The 22,512-nt window shown below is 39.9% G+C and overlaps 1 protein-coding gene across 3 annotated transcripts; it reads left to right on the top strand.

The window, feature by feature from the left end:
- The first annotated feature begins 1,047 nt into the window (after window positions 1-1,047).
- Window positions 1,048-19,134, top strand: hivep2b (HIVEP zinc finger 2b). Of its 3 annotated transcripts, none has more exons than XM_077731644.1 (7): window positions 1,048-1,229; window positions 10,476-13,980; window positions 14,561-14,712; window positions 14,779-14,954; window positions 15,203-15,301; window positions 16,530-17,236; window positions 17,848-19,134. In XM_077731644.1, the coding sequence occupies exons 2-7, from the start codon at window positions 10,558-10,560 to the stop codon at window positions 18,148-18,150; spliced, it is 4,860 nt and encodes a 1,619-aa protein (XP_077587770.1). In that variant the 5' UTR covers window positions 1,048-1,229; window positions 10,476-10,557; the 3' UTR covers window positions 18,151-19,134. The 3 variants fall into 3 exon arrangements, with proteins under 3 accessions (XP_077587770.1, XP_077587769.1, XP_077587771.1); XM_077731643.1 differs by lacking the exon at window positions 1,048-1,229 and adding an exon at window positions 4,899-5,154; XM_077731645.1 differs by lacking the exon at window positions 1,048-1,229 and adding an exon at window positions 4,901-5,154 and having other exon boundaries at window positions 16,533-17,236.
- The last annotated feature ends 3,378 nt before the right edge of the window (window positions 19,135-22,512 follow it).

Here is a 22,512-nt window from a genome sequence, read left to right as displayed (position 1 = left end):
GATTTTTTTTCTTTCAAAATGATTATTTCATTTTCTGAACCGTTAATTCTTACAGGGAATTGGCGGATAGCCAATCACAAGGCACAAGGAAACAGAAAACCATTTGTACTCACATTTATATCTAGAGGCAATAGAGTGTTCAACTAGCCTACCCTGCATGGTTTTGGAATGTGGGAGGAAACGAGTACTTGTAGAAAACCCATGCAAGCCCGGGGAGAACATGCAAACTACACACAGTGATTGCTTGGCAAAAAGTCGAGGATGGAGTTTGCCTTTTACCCAAAGTTGTCTCCTATAGAACTCAGCAACAATTTCATAGGAAATACAAACTTTTCCTTTAAAAATGTTTACAGCAATAATAAAAAAATATATCTTTGGTCTTGTAAATATGCAATTCATCTAGGGAATTAAAACTTCCCTTTCTCAATAATGTATGATTTCATTTTTGAGTTTGATTTATTATATGAAGGGGCGTCACATATTCATAAACATACATTTTCATAATAATTAACATGTAAATATGGAATATTTTTTAGTAATACAATTTCAATATTAATGACGTATTACTGTTTGGCTCAAAAATACTTTTTCGCTTTTATTTTAAATATATTATTTTGTTCTTTAAATAGGATTAAGTTATGCAAATTCATATGATCGATAACCGGAAGTAACAAAATAAAAGCTGGAGGAGCTCGCACTGTTTACGTTGCTGGATAATAAACTAATTCAATGTGACAAAATGTTGCCATCCTTTTCACTAAGTGCTGCTTTATAAACGATAACCACAGGATTAAATGTTTAAGTAATGCTTCTACCAGCCAACACATTTGTAGGGGTGGCCATGGCCACGATTAATCGTCAACAGCTTCGCCTAGTTCAAATGGAATGGACGTCTGTCTATCCCTATCAGTGTAGATGAGAGTAGATTGGAAAAAAACATGCATTTGTGTATAATTTGTTGATTTCTCTTTGGAAGGCGGGGGTGCGACTTTTGGAAAACAGCCTTTTGTACTGCGAAGCTGTGCGTATCTTTTTCTTCCCCCTAGTGGCGCCTGCCAGAATTACAATTTGGAGGAGGCGTCAGGACACGTTCCCGCTCATCTCGGACGACCCCGTAAAGAAAGCGACCCCCCACGGACACTACCCTCACCACCACCCTCTCCTGTCTCGTGCGTCCATAGAACCGGGGTGGTCCAATGACGTTTTTATGGGGTGCTGTCTAATATCTGGTAAGGCTATATCTTCTTTATTTATTTATTTTATTTGTTTTTACCCCTGCTGTTTTTTTCTTTGGCGCATCGTTTCTTCCGAGCCGAATTTAGGCTTGTTGTGCTGGGGTCTTTCAGCCCGTGGGGTGGGGGGGCTGTCACCTGAGAGGGTGACCACCGTGCGGGGGACGTTGTGTCTACTCCCTCCCCACTGCAGCCCGCTTTTGAAGGGGGGGAGGTCCCTTTTCTGCAAATGTTCCATGACATGCAGATGCGGGGGGCGACCAAGGGGGTTCTCGGGTCCATGCATTTCCCCCCTCCACAACATCAACAACAAGGCACACGCACACATTTACAGTGAGCCGGATATCCCCACATACCTAAACACGTGACAGCTGATCCAACAAAACAAAGCGAAAGACGCCATGTTTAAAAGGAAAATTATGATTCCATCATAGCTTCATGTCTATTTTATGTCTATTGATAAAATTATACACAATCAAAATGTTCTGTGAGCTGATAACTTATAGCATATATATGTGTATGTATGTATGTATGTATGTATGTATATGTATATATATATATATATATATATATATATATATATATATATATATATATATATATATATATATATATATATATATATATATATATATATATATATATATATATATATATATATATATATATATATATATATATATATATATATATATATATATATATATATATATATATATATATATATATATATATATATATATATATATATATATATATATATATATATATATATATATATATATATATATATATACATACATATATATATATATACATATATATATATATATATATATATATATATATATATATATATATATATATATATATATATATATATATATATATATATATATATATATATATATATATATATATATATATATATATATATATATATATATATATATATATATATATATATATATATATATATATATATATATATATATATATATATATATATATATATATATATATATATATATATATATATATATATATATATATATATATATATATATATATATATATATATATATATATATACAACTGAACACATTTTAAAATGCGATCTTTTTGAAACATGCAATCTGTATTGACAGATTTTTCAAAAGAATGTGTAGTATATATGTATCAATTGTATGTAATAAAAATAAATGTACATCTCAATCAGTCACATTTATCAGTAAATTTTCCACTATGTATACTAAATGTCCTTTTAAATAAGAGGGTATGAAATCAACCAGTCCTTTTTCTACACACAAATTTCAGGATAAAAGATTATTTTCTTTATATCACCATCATAGCAACATTCTTTCATTCAGTAGCATTGTGTAATAGTACCACACTTCACTCTGGTCTATTTTTACCTTTCATGTACATGATTTATTTACATTGCCCTTCTATAATGTACTGTATGTGATCATAAATTTGGGTGTATTGAACATCCCACAAACACAATTTCAAATTCTCTCATTTGATCATTATGAATATATTGTATGCCTTTTGAAGGTCTATCTGCATCTCATATGACTCTTTCCTGCCACACGCTCACATGTAATTCCTACATTTGCTGGTAATTATATACGCCGACAGGAAGCGAGGCCATTGTGGCAGTCTCTGTTGCCATGGTGACGTGGCACTAGGTGTCAAGCTTATTTTCTGATTTTAAAGAGACGGTAGCAGTGGATGAAAGATGAAGACGAATAATGCCGTTGATGTGTGTGAGAAACCCTCAAACTATCCATTCATAACCCCCCCACTGTGTTGTGATTGAGGGCTTATTCTCGATGGGAGGGGGCAACATGGAAGATCCCGCTCAGCTGTTCCCAGCAACCGTGAATCCTCGTGAGGGATCGTTTGTATTTATAGATGACGGCTGGCTCGTCCTTGACTGTATGTTAGCTGCTTCGACCCCACCCGATTTGTCCAATGTTCAGACTTGTTCAACACGCGAGGACTAAGAATAGTGCTCTGAGGTACTCCTCTTTCAACACACGCCAGAAGTGCAGATATATCCCATAATACAATGTTTCCCAACCTTTTTTGAGCTATGGCATACTTTTCATATTGCAAAAAATGTCAAGGCACATACCACCATCCGTAAATCTTTTAATTTAAAGTGATTTCGCCCATAGTAACAATAGTCATTCTCAGAAGGAATAACATCAAGCACATGTGTCACAGTGGCGGCCCGGGGGCCAAATCTGGCCCGCTGCATCATTTTGTGTGGCCCGGGAAAGTAAATCATGAGTGCAGACTTTCTGTTTTAGGATCAAATTAAAATGAAGAGTATAGATGTATATTATATTTCCTGATTTCCCCCTTTTAAATCAATAATTGTACATTTTTAATCCATTTTTCGGTGTTTTTTAAGGATATGGCTTATACGTGGAAGTGGGTTATATGCGAGAAAATACGGTAATGGTATTTGACAGTTGGCATCACTATACTACCTTCTTGTTACCCCTCCTCTCCAATCAGGACTTGTCACCACTGCAATTGAACTTGCTGATTTCTGAGCCATTAAAGATCAGTTTGAGCAAGTGATCTGCATGTAGGTTTTAAAATTCACACTCTCTAATGTGCTCGACTAGACTATTGACTCAGTCGTGTGTACGCTTGACTGCCATAGTCAGTTTCAATTTTCTTTTGGAGAAGATCGAGAGTACAATGACATCACAACCAATAGGCAAGTCCTACATGCATAGCTTCTACAGTTGTTTTCTTTTATTATTTAATAGTGGGTTGAGTGGTTAGTGTGTCAGCCTCACAGGGGGGGACCTGAGTTCAAATCCAGGTCGGTCCACCCGTGTGGAGTTTGCATGTTCTCTCTGGACCTGTGTGGGTTTTTTCCGGGTACTCCAGTTTCCTCCCACATACCAAACACATGCATGGTAGGTTGATTGGATACTCTAAATTGCCCCTAGGTATTAGTGTGAGCGTGAATGGTTGTTTGACTCCTTGAGCCCTGCAATTGGCTGGCCACCAATCTAGGGTGTCCCCGAAGTTAGCTGGGATAGTTTCCAGCACCCCCTGCGACTTTAGAGGTTCATAAAATGAGATGAGAAAAACTTTCAATTATACCAGATGTTTTTACAGTTAAAAAACGTTATATATATTCTGACATCTTTAGTGGGCAGGATTTTACACATTTTTAGAAATTTGAGCCCTTTTTTTATTTAACCAAGCACATTCCCCATTTCCTGTTTCTAACTTAAGTACTGAAGCACAAATATACTTTAAATGAATATAGCAAGGATGACGTTATGTGTCTTTCACCGTACCAGCGTTGAACACCTGTGGCACGCTGTCTCCAGCTGCACATCATCAGGCGACATTGTTTTGGTCACGACGTCGCCATTCTGCGTCTTTGTGAATGGAGGCCGAGGATGTCGTGACGGGAAGCTCCGAGTGCCTCACAATTATTTATTTATTTATTTTCACCCCCTCCCTCTACTTCCGCCATGTCAATGGCCTCTTTTGAAGGGAGCTTCTCACTTCTTTTTTTTTTTTTGATGAATGAAGAGCAGCTTTTGACAATGACGATGACATCTGACTCCCTCTCTCTGTGGCTCCGCCCCCTCCCCAGCGCTGGAGAGAGGAAAAGCGCCCTGAAACGTGGGCCGTTGTGTAATCCCTTTCAGGGCCCCTTTGCTATTTTTGTGCCGGGGTCTGCGCGTCACGCTTGGGTATTTTCTCCGGTGACTGGTTCACATCAATACAACGCTCCGAATGTACGCCTCCGCCGCCGCCACCACCACCGCTCCTCCGGACTGATGGGACGTTTACCCCCCCGCGTTTTTTTTCTCCTATCCCCTGTGCGGCGGGGTGAGGATGCTGGACGCGGGAGGAGACGAGGGACTTGAAATGTCAGGTTCGTATGAGGATTGTGCTTGAGCCGCATACGCGTGAATGTCATTGTGGTATTTATGGATGCTGCCGTTTTAAAAGGGACGCCGTTTTTTGGGGGGGTTGTTTTTTTACCCCCTCACCTCGCACCTCTGCTGTGTCACGCAATTGTTGCACAGGTGCAACGCTGTATACAAACACGCGGCCGCGTCTTTGTTTTGCGGGATTCATCCGCGGTGCACCGCAGTCGTCTTTTCAGGACCTCGCTGGGATGGAAACTAAGCAATGAGGTCAGATCGACCTTGAGGAGGGAGCTTCCGAAGCAACCCCCCCCCCCCCCCCCTTCTCCACCCCCGGCTGAATGTTATGTTAACCCGCTTTTTTTTACCGCACGATACGCACTCAGCTTTACTTAGTCGGTTCAGTCAGGGTTGCCTTGTTATTTAAGTGGTGTCTCCAGATATTTTTCATCGGGGTTGCCAGATTGGGATATACTTCAAATATTGCGCACTCCAAAATGGAAATACGGAATTCCGTAATATCATGAGTAACATTGCAAACATGTCAGTAGAAAACTAACCAAAGGGATTGATTATAGCAGGGGTGTCAAACTCATTTATGTTGTTGTTGTTGCGGGCCACGTTGTAGGTTCGATTTCATCCGGGCAGCCAGTATGTCTTCCAATTAGGTTGCCAAAATTAATTGATTAATAAATTGACAGCTTTTTCAATCGTGCTGATCGATAGATCATTTTTGGACATTCAAATTTGGACAAATGGTCTGCAATTATTGATTAAAAATGAGCAAACACGGGAAATATTCCCTAAACACCTATAATATGATCATAAAACAGAAAGTTGGCACTCATCTGGGGCCACACAGAATGATGCGGTGGGCCAGATTTAGCCCCCGGGCCGCCACTTTGACACCTGTGGATTATAGGGACAGACATGCATTGCTGTGGGAAAAAAAGTGAATTGTATCATTATTCCTACAAGGTAAATAAAACACAATATATCCAAAGGCCAGTTGAAATGGGGACAGCCATTCAGTCTTTTTTATTCATTTTCTGAACCGCTTTATCCTCACTCCTGTCGCGTGGGATGCTGGAGCCTATTCCAGCTGACTTCAGGCCAGAGGTGGGGGACACCCCGAATTGGTGGCCAGCCAATCACAGGGCACAAAGAGACAAACAAACATTTGTGTTCACACTCACAGGGGCAATTTAGAGTGTTCAATCAGCCTAACATTCATGTCTTTGGATTGTGGGAGGAAACTGGGGTACCCATAGAAAACCCATGCAGACCCAGGGAAAACATGCAAACTCCACACAAGTGGACCGAGCTAGATTTGAACCAAGTCCCCCACTGTGAGGCTGACTCTATCCACTCAGACGCCCAGCCGTCCTGATCTAATGTTACATGTAGAAACTGTATTTGCCATGTATTTGCCAGTTTTTCCTTTTGAACCATTTTGTAGTTATTCCACCCAAAGCAATGTATCAGGGGACATCCACATTTTTTTCAGGAACTCTGGTTGTTACATCACAAGCAGAATTGGTCATCATATCTAGTTTTTCTAGCGCTCCACTGACTTGTGCATGTTGAAATAATGGTGGCAACAAGAGAAAAGCATGTCTTTGGATAGCATGCTTGCTGGCAGACAGCAAAAATCTGCAGCTCATTCTAGGTATGACATCCTTTTCTGTTTTCACATTTTTAGTGAGCAGGCATCTGAGAAAGAAAGCATAAATAGGATCTAATTTCAAAAGTAAGCCTTTTCTGTTATGTTTTTGCATTGATTTGTGTCCAAAATATGCTCTGCTATCATTTTAAAGTCACTTGCTGCACCGTTAAGACCATTGCATGTTTCGGCCATTACATCTTGACACCCTCTCACTCAAAGAAGGTTCTCGCACAAAATTCAACATATCGATCAAAATAGAATACATGGTTTAATATGGCCATCTTCTAAATATGCCATTCAGAATGGCTTGCATTAAAATGTTATCATCAAAATTGTCAAAATATCAAAAATGCTTCATATTTTTATCAGTTTATGTGAAATGTAACCGTGTACATAATTGTTTCAAATTGAGCTAATGGGACATACTTTTTAATAATGGCAAGTAATGCATTATATTCCATAGAATCGGTATCATAAGTCATGAAATTGGTGATTTAAAACCTGGGTTACAGTAGGAAACTGCAATAAAATGAAACTGGACCAATCAGTTGGATTAGTTATGAAGATAGGCTATATTAAAAATTGATGTTGCCACAATTCAACAGGGAATTACTATTATTGTGAAATCACTTTATAAGTTGAATCTCATTATGATGCTCACAAACATCACTTGAGTCAGGTGACCCCCAATAGCCTTCATTTTCACCTCCGTCATTTTCACGCGGGCGTCCGCATGCGGCGAGTCACCTTGGATTCGCATCCTCGGTCAATTGCGGTGAGTTGAAGTGCATCTGAGCTTCACCAACAAAGGAGAGATGGCAAGACAAGAGATGAAAAATATATATAGAGAGAGGATGTCCTAATTAAGGGGGAACTCGGAGGGTTTGAACCAGATAATCTTACATAACCTCGTTAGAAGGGAGGCAGTATTTGATACTGAGAGGATGAAGAGGAGGAGGACGAGGAGGGGGAGAGGGGGGGGAGGTAGACGTGCCTTCCAGTGTTAAAGCTAAACCAATTCCCAGGATTCGTGAGGGGAGGGAGTTTCTTTGCTGAGTGTGAGACGTGAGGGAATACCAGGTGATGTTGACCACTGTCTATGGAGGCGCATTAGAATTCAAAGCTGTTACGCCCGTTTAAAATGAGTTGGTTGTTTATCGCCGTAGCGTAAGAGTTAAGGGGAGCAGCTTGGCGTGATCACATTTCTGAGCTAGTTTCCAAATTTTAAAAAATCAGATGACAGCTGCACTTTTAACAAGAACATTTTGTGCAAACTACGTCAATGTCATTTAAACAAAAGGGGGAGGGTGACGGTGGTGGAAAGCAAACTGAAAAGACAACTGTAAATAAATCTAAGATTTGGAAGAGCGTCTGACCGCAAAGAAGGGGCCATCCCATCGTAATTCGTCCAAACTATTCCAGCAGAAGTCGCTTGAATAATCCACCTGGCAGAGATACAAATAAACCATTGCCAGACACACTTTTGACGAATGACTGCTGCACTGCTATTTCCCAACAGCGCAGTGCATTAAAATGATACACTTTGATTGATTTTTCTTCGTTATGTACATAGTTTCTTCTTTTGGCTTATATAAAAAAAGAGCCTCTCGCTTCAATAGTTTTAACCTATCAGAGAGAGATAATAAACTATCAAAGGCTTGATTAGCTCATCTTATAGATAAACGATTATTTTTAATGCAGTCTTAGCTCTACTTTAGAAAGTAATTGGTTCCAGAACTTTTTTCCTAACTTGAAAATTTCGTAAGTAGAAGTGTACTTTATATGTAAAATTATCTGAGTCGTTCCACGGTCCTCATACAACTACCAACTAAACTCTTTAACATTGTTCAAAGTGTCTCAATTTTGTTTAAACGATGTGAAGCAACACACAAAAATGAGAGGAAATTAGGGTTGGGGTTGCACCTCCGCGGCCATTATTATGGAAGGTCTAATACCCGTGTTTGTCCGTCAGATGGAGCCAAGGGCCCGTACTACAGTCGTCCACTTTGTACTACATTTTAGACTTATACCTGTGCCCAATTATGTGTGTGTGTGTATGTGAAAATATGTGCTGCGTTGCATGTGGACAGTTTTTAATCGCTTAATAAGGGGATTTGCTATCATTAATGAGGGGAGTATTTAGTCGAGGTGGACAGGTATGTAAGAGCGAATCTTCAAACATGGATATTGGTTGTTGTGAGACAGCCAATTGAATTGAATTGAATGCTTTTATTTTTATTATATGAGAAAGAATGAGAGCGATGAAATGAGAGCCCAGTAGAGGGTAGCGAAAGTGAGAATCACTGCATTCGGGACCATATTTCTGAAATAAAATAACAGATAAGGAAATGCATTTACATTTTGGGGGATTTCGTAACATGGATCTTTTTTATAACTCGAGTCACTCATTTAGATATTAAAAATGTTGTAACCTGAAAATTTCGTACCTCGAGGCATTTGTAAGTAGAGGTATGATTGTACAAGTTTTGTTTTTACAATTTGTAACGGTTGCAAATCGGTAATAATTTTTTTGGCAGAAGCTAGTTCTTTAGTTAGATGTCACTACTAATCAAGACATTGAACTTGGGAATAAGTAGAGGAAAAAAATATTTTATCTTGTTCATATTTACACATAACAACAAAAATCGTGAAAATATGACAAATAGAGACAATAGGGACATACATTTACTTATAGCATGTCATTTACTGTAAATAGTCTGTGGGAATACAGTTGTGTGCATACTATGGGACTTATGTTCCTCCAATAACCACTCAAATATTCTGATTATTATACTACAAATATAAAGCAATGAAAGAAATCATATCCCCAAAATACCATTTACCACTTTTAGATTAATTGGGTCATTAGGAGGATTTGGACTAGAGAAAAATGGCATTGAAAGGGATACTCTTGACCTATTTTCTTCCGATTATATAAAACATTAATGAACATGTTTTATATAATTGGTATGAGGACAAGTCAATTTTGTCAACGATGGAGGACGACCAGGGCAGGGACGAGGGAAGTGGATGCAACATCTGATAAAAACAAAGCAAGAAAACAGGGGAACTATTGCAAACAAACAAAAAACCTTAGAATTTAATGGAATCCAATAATAATAATAATAATAATAATAAAGTACAAAGAAAGTGTAGCATATTTAAGATAAGTAGCAACATTTATTGTAAAGCACACATTGACATAGTGGAATTATAAGGGAATAGAACATGGAGGAAGGAACAAAAACTGTGACTTAAACTGATTGAGCATGAGGCAGAGGGAAAGCTGATTGGTCAAAATACACCATGACAAAGCAATAACATGCTGACATAATTGGGAATCAGTGAAATCAAACCAAAAATCACGCCACAAAACCTAAATTGTGAAGCATTTACTCAGAAACTGCATGCATTTTCTATGTGGGTCATTTCTAATTTGATTAAAAACCTGAAGGATAGGAATCCAATATCCTCCAATTGTATACAAGTGCGCTTTATTAGATGATAAAAATACTACAAAATCAACTGAAAAAAACTATTTTATTTGGTTCTGTTTCATTGGTCAACACAATATTTAGTGCCATACAACATTGTGCTAACCGATTCCTAGTTGGGAATGCTCTTTATTCCTCATCAATCTCCACCTTTTTATCATTGCAGATGAGACATCACATGTGCATTGGAAACATTGTTACTGACATCCAAAGGATATCCTGAAAAATACGATTACAGCGCTGGATTCATGGAGTCGCTCGAAACCGCCGCAGGCTCTCGGGAAGGTCAGGACAGAGATGTTGCTCCGAAAAAATGCTCACCTGAAGCGGGTTTTATAAGTATGAATCCATCGGTGGAAATGGATGTCAAAGGTTTGCACCATAAGCACCTGCAGGAAGGTCCGACCAGAGAGATATGCGGTTCTAAAAAAATACATGACTCAGGGAAGCCACCGACAATCGAGGATTCCATTTCCTTGATTCAAGACACTGAAGTGTCGTCGTTTTCACCGCAAACTCCCAAAGCCGCCGTCAGGCAAAGGAAGTCGCTTGGTTCGACTGAGCAAGAGATGGAGCTACAATCAGACGGCGTTAGTAAGACTGACCCCAAACCGCAGAAGCCTGGCAAATATGTTTGCAATTATTGTGGAAGGGCATGCGCCAAACCCAGCGTGCTTAAGAAACACATCCGTTCGCACACCGGCGAGCGCCCTTACCCCTGCGTTCCTTGCGGGTTCTCCTTCAAAACCAAGAGCAATTTGTACAAGCACCGAAAGTCCCACGCACACTCTGTTAAAGCTGGAACGTCACTGTTCTCTCACGTCAGCGTGGATCAGGGGTCTTTCGAAGGCGAAGGCGAACTGTTCTCTGATGCTGAGCAGAGCACGGACACGGACGAGGACACCTTCAGTGACCCACTGCTGCTGCTGGATTCCCCAGCGGAGGTGTCCGATCACACCGCCGTCAAAGTGCTCACCCTCATTTCACACAAAAAGGCATTAACATCAGCTCAGGATGGCACGACCCAACCGGCGGAAATCAACGCTGCCGAGGCCAACCGTGCAATTCAATCTTGCGCAGTTAAACAAAGGCTGGCGCTCCGGCTGTCGGAAAAAAGGAGCAGTGACTCCGAACACAATCTATCCCTTCCGAGTCAGTCCAGTAAAGGGAGCACGGATTCCGGCTACTTTTCCAGATCTGAAAGTGCTGAGCATCAAACCAGCCCACCGAACGCCAACGCCAAATCCTACCAGGAAATTATGTTTGGGAAATGTTATAGACCCAGCCCCAAGCGGACCACATCATCCCAGGCTTGCAGCATAGATTCTGAAGATGCTGCGAGTGGCCCAGAGAAAGGATTGTCCCGAGTTTTTACACAGGAAAAGGACACCGTCGAATCAATCAGGATAAATACAAATTCCTTGATGAGAGAAGAGTTGAAAGAGGCGCAGTTTGAATGTGCTTCTGACATGAGTACCCTCCTAAGGAGCAACAGCATGCCCACCGCCTCAGCGGTCAGCCTGACCATGCCCCAGGCCCTCCGTGGGAGCCACTCATTTGACGAAAGAACGAGCAACGCTGGCATGAGGAGACTCCGACGGCAAGCTGCTTTCGAAGTGCCGACTCACGAAGGCCACACGGACAATGACGGTCATGCAAAAACAAACGAGCTGTCACCTACGGGACCAGAAATGGACAGTTACCCACCTAACGTAAACCTGCAGAGGCAAGCCATAGAGCTGGCAACACGAAAGCGCCGGAAAGAAAAACGGGAAGAGGAGGATTTTCCATCACATTACAACGTGCATCATGAGCAGTGTGAAGAAATGTGCGACGCCGGCAACGATTACGAGTCGAAACCGGTCGCCGTCTTAAAAGGACGTTTGAGTAGTGACATGGACGTATCGGTGATCCCTGAAATGTCCACCCGAAAAACATTAGGAAACGTAATTTCTGTTATCCAGCATACTAACTTCATCAACAGGCCATACGGCGACCAGTCCGATTCCTACAAGAGTCTCAGGCAGAGGCAGGAGGCTTTTCCCTCCATTCAGCCCATGGAGGAGTCGTTTGAAATGGGAAGGGGTGATGGAGCACTTAGGCAGTCCTTTCAGTTGGGGGCCAAACTAGTGCGGCAACCCAACATACAAGTACCGGAGATCAGGGTCACCGTGGAGCCCGATAGTCCAGAAAAAGCTTTGGATGTGCCAGTAAAGGAGCCGGAAAAGCACGTGGAAGAGTTTCAGTGGCCGCAGCGCAGTGAAACTTTAGCTCAGTTCCCCCCTGAAAAACTCCCCCCTAAGAAGAAAAGGTTGCGCTTGGCCGACATCGAGCACTCATCAGGGGAATCCAGTTTCGAGTCGGCCTGCACCAGCCTCTCACGCAGCCCTAGTCAGGACAGCAACTTATCTTATAGCTCGACCTTCTCCTTTGACAGGGAGGAGAGCCTGAAGCCAGTCTCGCCTGCCAGGCAGGATGAATTTGGCAAACCCTTGGAGCTCTTAGCTGTCCCAGGAAGCGGCCACTCGCTCTCTGTTCTCCATCAACGTCAGCAACATGAAATGCGACGCTCCTCTTCTGAGCAGGCACCGTGCAACTTGCGCAAGGAGTTCCCAGAAGCCCGCAGCGTATCATTTGACTATGGATGTCTCTCACCGACATCCAAAGTTAGACCTGGTGACCTGGCCAACGAAAGACAAAGAGGGAACTTAGTACGGCAAGAGTCACTGAGCATGGACACTGAAGCTTCGCACGTGCAAATGTTTTGTGGAAGCGCAAGCATCTTTTCAAGTGGAAACACGCTCCCTCAGCCGCCACATCCCGGCTTGTTGATCCCTGTAAGAATCCAGACTCACATGCCAAGCTATGGCAGCCTCACGTACACATCAGTGTCCCAGATTTTCGTTGACAATCACTATGATAGAGTTAGCCCCATTTTAGCCGCCTCTCAAACTCGACCTGCCACGCATACCCTTTCGTTTGAAGCTTTGGATCTTTCCCCCGCTAAACTCAAGACCGGCTTCCCCCTCTCGCTCACTTCCCGGACCATCTCTACCACCAACGCATCCAGCGGCGGCGCCAACAAACGTATGCTCTCTCCTGCCAGCAGCTTAGACCTCTTCATGGAGGTCAAGCAGCAGAAGCGCGTAAAGGAGGAAAGGATGTTCGGGCAAATTGTGGAAGAACTGAGCGCGGTGGAACTGGGTAAGTGCCACTTGGAAGATGATTCGCACAGAAGCAAGTTTATCACACTTCAAAATCTGGCTAGCGACCAGGAATCCGCTATGGAAAGTAGCTCTTCGGATACCCGCTCGCCTCCGTATACGAAAGATGTCGGATCGGAGAAACGGTTACATCGGCAACAGCCGTCTCCCTTTCCTAGTCTTCGCACGGCAACGGGCGTGAGCTGGTGCTATCTCAGCTACACCAAGCCGAGCTGCTTTCACGATGGCGAAGGTGGCGGCAGTGCCCCTTTTTCCTCCGTCTACGCTACGTGGCCTGTCAGCTCCCGTAATCCCAATCCAGCAGAGTTGAGCACCGGCGCCGCTCTGGCACTGCTACACTCCAGACAGAAGGAATGCAAGATCATCTACTCAATGGCCGCCATGTGTCAGCCTGGCAATGGGAAACTGGTTTCCTCTCTCGTCCAGTGGCGGCAAACATTTGAGCAGGTGAGGGTGTGAAATAGACAATATGAACAGGTAAACATTATATTGAAACCTTTAGCATCATTATACATTTTCTTTTACGTTTTTCTTCTTGTCCATGACCCCTTAACGTTCACAAACTGGGACTCCTAGAGGGTCTGGCTGAAACTTCCACCCCTGAAATATAGCAAATGTTGTCATTGCGTCATGGTCATGTATGTGGAAGCCAGGACTTTTTGTTGTTTAAGGGTTTGGAGAGCAAAAATTGTCACATTCCCTTAAAAATGTTCTAATGGAAAAAATATAGCAGTCTTTGTAGAGTTTTTTTTTGTTTATATAGTGTATGTATCACTAAAACAGACCATTGTGGACAAGTTCACAAAAAGCCCAGCTAGTTGCAAACCACAATGTTCCATGCAGTGGTACTTTGCCAAAACCACGATAAAAAAAAATAAAACAAACAAACAAAGACAGGGTTATTCCCAGCTGTGGAAATGCACTTGATGTTTGCCAACTTTGCCGTGTAAGACACAAGGAGTGCCTAGCCGAGTCACGTTACTGCCAACGTGTTAACAATACATTTGCTGCTCCCATACAAATGCAGAGGAAACCGGAGCCCAAAGAGGCAGACGTCAACCTGGGCAAGAAAGTAAAAGACACCAGCTTCAGACTGAAGGCCGCCAAGGAGGAGTGGAAGGAAAGGGAAGCGTCCAATACTCAAACTGGGCCGACACGTGTCAAAATCTTTGAGGGAGGGTCAGTAAATCGGTCTTCGTCGCTCTGTAAGATGATTCCTCACTCACTATTTATTTGTCTTTTTAGGTACAAATCCAACGAGGACTACGTCTATGTCCGTGGCCGCGGCCGTGGGAAATACATATGCGAGGAATGTGGCATCCGCTGTAAAAAGCCCAGCATGCTTAAGAAACACATCCGAACTCATACAGACGTGAGGCCGTACATCTGCAAGGTCTGCAACTTTGCATTCAAAACCAAAGGTAAGCGCTAATATTCATTCAAGTCTAAAGTTTTCTGCGCAGTTTCTGGAAAGTAGTCCAAAAATGTGCGTGACAATCACAATGTGGAAATGCAGCTCCAGCGGAACAACATCGGGTCTATTTCCAGCTTCTACAGTATCAGCTGATTTGTTTTAGCATGTCATTTTTCTTCCTGCCGAGTCTTTGTTTGCTCACACGCGCCAGGAATTGAGGCCGATCCCTTCTGCTTTTTTTTTTTGTGTGGAAAGGGAACTTGACCAAACACATGAAGTCAAAGGCGCACATGAAGAAGTGTCTCGAGCTCGGTGTGTCAGTTTCAATGGATGAGACGGAGATTCAAGAACTTGGTAAGAACACATCCAGTGTATTTAAAGGAGGTATATATATATATATATATATATATATATATATATATATATATATATATATATATATATATATATATATATATATATATATATATATATATATATATATATATATATATATATATATATATATATATATATATATATATATATATATATATATATATACGTATGTGTATGTATATATATATATATATATATATATATATTGATATATATTGATATATATATATATATATATATATATATTGATATATATTGATATATATATATATATATATATTTATATATATTTATATATATATATATATATATATATATATATATATATATATATATATATATATATATATATATATATATATATATATATATATATATATATATATATATATATATATATATATATATATATATATATATATATATATATATATATATATATATATATATATATATATATATATATATATATATATATATATATATATATATATATATATATATATATATATATATATATATATATATATATATATATATATATATATACATATACATATATATATATATGTATATATATATATATACATACACACAAAAACATGCATGAAAGGCTAATTGGACACTCTAAATTGCCCCAAGGTATGGGTATGAGTGTGCATGGTTGTCCGTCTCATGTTTCCTGACTCTGGCCCGGTGACAGCTGGGATTGGCTCCAGCACCGCCCGCGACCCTAATGAGGATAAAGCGGTTCAGAAAATGAGATGAGCTATATATGGGGGTCAGGGCAATGAGTGGTTAGCGGGTCTCCCTCCCATTTGTGGGGTCCTGGGTTCAAATCCAAGTCGGTCCGCTTGTGTGCAGTTTGCATGTACTCCCTGGGATTGCATGGGTTTTCTCTGGGTATTTTGGTCCTCTCCCACATCCCAAATACATGCAGAGTAGGCTGGTTGAAATCTCTAAATTGCCCCTATGCATTACTGTGAGTGTGAATGGTTGTTGGTCTCCTTGTGACCTGCCATTGCCTGGCCACCGGTTCAGGGTGTTCCACACAAGTGGACCGACCTGGATTGGAACCCAGGACCCCTGAGCTGTTAGGGTGACGTCCTAACCACTCAATCTGCCCATCCGCCCATAACTCTACAAATCAAATGTAAAAAATAAACATACTCCATTCCTCTCACTAAACTAATGTCTTTTCAAGTAGACGAGGTGCCGCAGGAATCCAAGGCAGAGGTGGCGACGACGGCCAAACATCAGTTCTCCGACGCCGAATACTCAGACGGAATGGACGAAGACGCGGATGACGTAGACGAGGACGAGGAGGAGGAAGACGATTACGAGGGTGACTCTACACCCAAACTGCACTCCAGGAGCACCAGCCCGCAGCCAGGCGGAGTCATCACGTCCCTGCCGGTCACCGTCACGGTCTCCGGCAGGTGGCAGGGCACCGAGCAGAGAGAGGACGACTCGCTGAGTGTTTTGTCGCCGGATCAGGCCGGCTTCCTCTTCGACCCTTATTCTTCATGTCTCCTCTCACCTGGCTGGGAGTCACCTATCAGGGAACCATCCCCCTCACGTCTGCGGTATCCATCCCCAAGGCGGGAGCTCTCGCCACGTGGTCGCTGTTCCCCCAGATGGGACGCCTCACCGCTAAGGCCTGGCTCACCTGGCTTCTCCCCCGGTCAGCATCTTTCTCCTCCCGTGGCGCCGGAACGACCCGCTTCCGCCGGAGGGGTGGAGTTAGCCGGAAAGCGCGAGTCGGCGATCCGAGGCAGGCAACGGGTCGTTCTCAGGGCCGTGTCGCCACGGCGAGGTGGTTGCCACCAGCAGCGGTGCAACACCGACAAGGGCAGACAGAACGCAAAGATGGATGTCAGTCAGCAACAAGGGGCTGTTGAAGTGGATCTGGTAAGTGTGATATCTTTTTCTTTCTTAAATATTTCTTTAGGATTTTGTCTTGTATTTGGATTGGATTGGATAACTTTATTCATCCCGTATTTGGAAAATTTCGTTGTCACAGTAGCAAGAGGGTGACGATGCAGAAATAGGAAAGGCATTTTAGACAAAAATATATAAGTAATAAGTAAGTTAATAAATAAATACATGAATAAATATATAAATAAATAAGCGTGTTGCTGAAATATGAATATACACATACGTGTACATACACATGCATATATATATAAGCACATATATACATATATTTGTCAATAGCCGAGGTTTTTACCATTGCTTTATAAGCCTGGTGGGTTGCCAGTCTTCTCTTGAGGCTCTCTACAAGTCTAAGACAGCGCCACTGAAGAAAAATATGTCCACAACTACTGATACAGCAGAACACACATTGGCGACATTTTATGATCTATATATGAGCAAATGTGCACTGAATTTGATTAGATCAATTTTTTTTAACAATTTGAAGATTGTGCCTTTTTATAAAACTGTTGAAATGTTGTAATAACTTATAATAACACACATCACTCACATTAAATATATTGTGACCACCATAACATGTCTTTCAGGAACAGAGGAACATCTCCATCACTGGTGGAGGATCCCACCAGAATCTCCTGAGTCACCTGCCTCTCCACTCTCAGCAGCAGGCCTTCAGCTTGCTTCCCGTCCTGCCCGTCGGAGGAACCCCACAGGTGTCGACGCCGTCCCTCCCCTCCTCCGACATTCCCCCAAGCTCACCTGGCGAAGAAGGGGAGGAGCGCTGTGGGAGTTTGGAATCGTCCGTCAGGGACGGCGGACAGGAAGAGAACGTCCAAACGTGCTTGAAAGCCATCGCCTCGCTTAACATCAACACGGAGGACCCGCATTAAATAGGACACAGCTTCTCTTAGGACCGCCACAACGTGGAAGGACCCTCATTTTGCGCGGCAACATGACGAAGATTTCTTGGTTTTGGACTAGACGAGAAAATCAAATTATTATTATCATCATTGGGTGCAGGTGCAATATGAAGAAGAGATATTCTGTATTACGCTAAAATGCCTTTTGTTTGACATAGCAGTTTGCATACGATTGCACATAAATTATATTTATAGATTACTGTACAAACCCCTCCCCTCTTTGACTATTACACTCCCTCCTTCTAGACGCAATGTATTTTAACGTACGTGTATTTTGCGAATAGACTGTTGTTTCATGTATTCATATCGAGGTGTGATGCAGTAGTGCAGTAATTATTTATATTTAAAATAAAAAGGCCGGGGGCGCGTACGACGAGACGGTCCAAATGTTGCGCGAAAAGGATCTGTGCCTTTATTTTTTGCTTTGTTTTAACAAGTTTGGGAAAGAGCTTGCCGAGTTTAATTCATTGGCTGCTACTGACGGTAACAGACTAACCAGAGTTGCTTGAAGAATAAATTTATACCTTAACCACTCAGTAACTTTGGTAAATTTCCATTTATAATACAGAAACTAAAGGAACAGGCCAAGACAATTTCTACTGTACTACAAGGCTACATTATTTCATAAATTTACTCATTGGCCGCCATAGACAGCGTTAAATGTCCAATGCATATTGACTGAGAAGGGCTGGCAGTGAACGCACGATTGGACGTCTATCTAGTGATGATGTAACATTCACATTTGATTGGACGTCTATTATTGTCAGTGGGATTGAAAGAGTTTTAAAAAATCCAAAAAGAACCAAGATTTAGTTTTCACAATATCATATTGTCTTTTTAACTTGCATGGGATTTGCTATTGCACAAAAAGTACAGGAAGTCAACATGTAATTACTGTAAGATGTATTTATATATTAGGACTTAAGCACTTATTGTTACGGTTAAATTTGACTACTATATTATATATATATATATACATATATACATATATATATATATATATATATATATATATATATATATATATATATATATATATATATATATATATATATATATATATATATATATATATATATATATATATATATATATATATATATATATATATATATATACACATACATATATATATATATATACATATATATATTTATTATGCAGCAATTTATGCAGTGAGCCACCAAGCTGGTGTTGCTTTTGATAAGTATTTTCTTTGTGTTTTTTCCTCTCCTGTACTGACCATCAGAACAAGTAGTTGCCATGTTCCCACAATGCACTTTGTCAAAGCGGGGAACATGTTGTTTTAGAGCGCTTTTTTAAACATTCCATTTCTTTTTGATACAATGCCATAAAAGAGAAATGCGAATGCAATACATGTTTAGGGATGGGCATGATGTGAGAATTGTGTCTAAATATGACACCGATTAATGGCATAAATGCTATTAATTGTGATTAAAATGTGAGATCATTGGCCAACTTTATTATGTTAAATATTATATATAATACTGGTCAAGAATTATTCTTCATTTTCTGTTGCATAGTTTTTCTAACTTATTCTATACAATTGTTTGCTCACTGGTTTCACATCTGCTATTGTTTTTCTTTCTGCATGCTTCAGTTTTTCTGCAATAGGAATTTTTGGAATTCATATTTTTGTGTTTTTTTTTACACAGATTATTCAGATAGTACCACTTTAATATTTCAGTCCCTTGCAAGCATTTTTTGGAATTATGGTCAACATTAGCTATTGATACATTTTGACAAATTGGAGCACATGCGCAGTATTATCGCATTGTTCTTATATGTATTGTTTTTCCCATTTCCCAGCATAACAGGTATTATTTCGTTTCATATTCTAACAAAAGGTTAGCGTTGTTTTTTCAGTATCAGCGACAGATCCACTTGGTTAAAAATATCACTTCCAATAATTTCTCATTGCACACGTGCACACAAATTGTCAGATATTGAATCATCACACTAAAGTTATGCATCAAAATTAGTTTGAATCAATGCAAAAAAAAGGCCATGTTAGGCCAGGGAGAACATGCAAACACCACACAGGAAGCCCTGGTATTGAACCCTCGATCTCAAAACTACGAGGCACTAGGTCACTGGGCTGCCTAGAATAATTTATATTTAATATATTTTTTTTGTTTAAGTGGCAAAAAGGGTAACTACTAGGTTGTCGCTTAATGATTCTAATTTGATTTTGTATTTTATATATTTCACATTAACCAGTACTTAATACTAATTTGCCTTCAAAAGTTAAAAACAATTAAAGAAATAAAAACAACTTTTGCATTCATTTGCACATCATCCATATCCATCCAACATGTTATAATATGCTTTGTTTATCTCTTCCAATTATATTCCTTTCCAATAGTTTTCTGTTTCCTTGTTTTATCAGCTTACAAGGCATATTTCAAATTGATATTCATATACATACAACACGTCAAATGCCCATCCCTACTCACATTGCACATGCGCTGGTTATCGATATTTATTGGAAATTTTAAGCGATGGTTCACCATAAGCTTCTCTGTACATACATTTCGTGTTTGATTTCAGTATCGGAACTCTGAAAACTTTTAACGTGGATTATTTGTATTAACGCTAAACGACCGTAATGCGGTGGAGCTTTTTATTGGAGCGTTACCGTGTCTGCTTAGGAAAAGGATTGATAAATGCCGTTCATGTTTACATAAATCATATTTAAGAGGTGCACTGCTTTAACTACGCGTCTTGCAGATTTTGATCACTTTTACGTCAAAGCGGGTGCGAAGGGAAAAGCTTATGCACCCGGATTGTGTTTGTGTTTGTTTTTTATTCTGTATTCATAAATATATATATAATAATATATATACATATAGACATCAGATATATATATATATATATATATATATATATATATATATATATATATATATATATATATATATATATATATATATATATATATATATATATATATATATATATATATATATATATATATATATATATATATAAATATATATATACTGAAGTGCATTGTGCCTCTCATATGTGGAAGAGGAGAAATCATTTACCTCTCAGCTGAGATTTATTGAGGGCAAAAGGCCTCAGTAGCCAATCCATCCTTTGACTAGTTTGCGTTAAATTTGCACAGTCGGGATGGAGTGCCTCTTTGATGCTTTTGAGGTTCTATTATTATCATTTGGTGCTCACGTTCAATTCAAAATTGTTTTAATAGAAGATACTTCTAACCCAGGAATGTGTGCGTGTTGCAATTTATTTCACACTTTGTTCCAAAACAGAAATGGAAACAAAAACAAAAAAAGAGGTTTCAAAAATAATGGTACAGTTCTAAGGAAAACTACTAAGTGAACCGTAAATGCGAAATATTAGCAGCAATTAATGCAGAAATAAGGAATGGTTGTTATACTTTTTTTAAAGTATAGCCAAACATGGTTTCCCTCGACTCATACATACCATATCTGGACTTCTTTATGTTTCCATGTTTTTACTGAACTCAAGTAAAAATCACAATGCAGGGTGGATAAAGTATGTGAATTTGATTCTTTAGAGGGTAAAAAAATTAACTCAACATCACTTTTTGGGTCATGTAGGCCACAATATTACATTTCGTACAATTGCTTGTTTATCCTTACTCCCTGTCATTGATAGCAATGGACATCCAATTCATTTAAACTGGGTGGACTGGCTGTTAATGTTCAAATTTCAGTACCAATGGCTACCCTAAATTTCAGTCCACTGCTAGCCTTCCCCAGTCACAATATATTTGGAGGTCTAGCGCTGTCAAGGGCAGCCAATGGGTTAAATGAATGCCCTAAAATGTTTTAAGGAGCTGTTTTCTAAAGATAAATGGAAAAAGTAAGCTTGACCCGCTCCTAAATGCAAGCATTCACATACTACTCCCTCCCCCTTTTGTCCTGTGAATATTGACCTGTTATTTTCAATAAAAATATGAAAACATATTGTGAGATTTTGGAAAGCAGTCCTCTGAATGTGTTGTTTGTTCATGTTGAGGGTCAGACCAAATTTTATGATCAATTTAACAAAAAATTTAAGAAATTCAAAAGTTGACCGGTTGACTGTCAATCTGGTCGCTACCTTCGACCAGCTTAGATAGATTGGACATCTATTTCCATCAATGGCAAGCCACAATTTAACAGTCCTGGTATAAGTGAAGTATTTTAGAGCAAGGGTTTCAAACTCGGGTTGGTTCTCGGGCCACATTTAATGTCAACTCGGTTTCATGTGAGCCGGACCATTTTAGATATAATATTTAGATATTTTTCTTATAAATGGAACTTGGTTAAAAGCCCT

This window comes from Stigmatopora nigra, chromosome 13 (genome assembly GCF_051989575.1).
Source record: "Stigmatopora nigra isolate UIUO_SnigA chromosome 13, RoL_Snig_1.1, whole genome shotgun sequence".
In the NCBI taxonomy this organism is placed as follows: domain Eukaryota; kingdom Metazoa; phylum Chordata; class Actinopteri; order Syngnathiformes; family Syngnathidae; genus Stigmatopora; species Stigmatopora nigra.
Note: the sequence above shows the minus strand (reverse complement) of the source record. Positions and strands in the feature narration are given on the sequence as shown.

What these genes read in the sequence shown, in the direction of transcription:
- hivep2b (XM_077731644.1), top strand. Translation starts at nt 10,558, where the DNA reads ATGGAGTCGCTCGAAACCGCCGCAGGCTCTCGGGAAGGTCAGGACAGA. An exon ending in CTTTGCATTCAAAACCAAAG is followed by an intron (nt 14,955 to 15,202) that starts GTAAGCGCTAAT and finishes TTGTGTGGAAAG; the next exon opens with GGAACTTGACCAAACACATG. An exon ending in GACGGAGATTCAAGAACTTG is followed by an intron (nt 15,302 to 16,529) that starts GTAAGAACACAT and finishes TGTCTTTTCAAG; the next exon opens with TAGACGAGGTGCCGCAGGAA.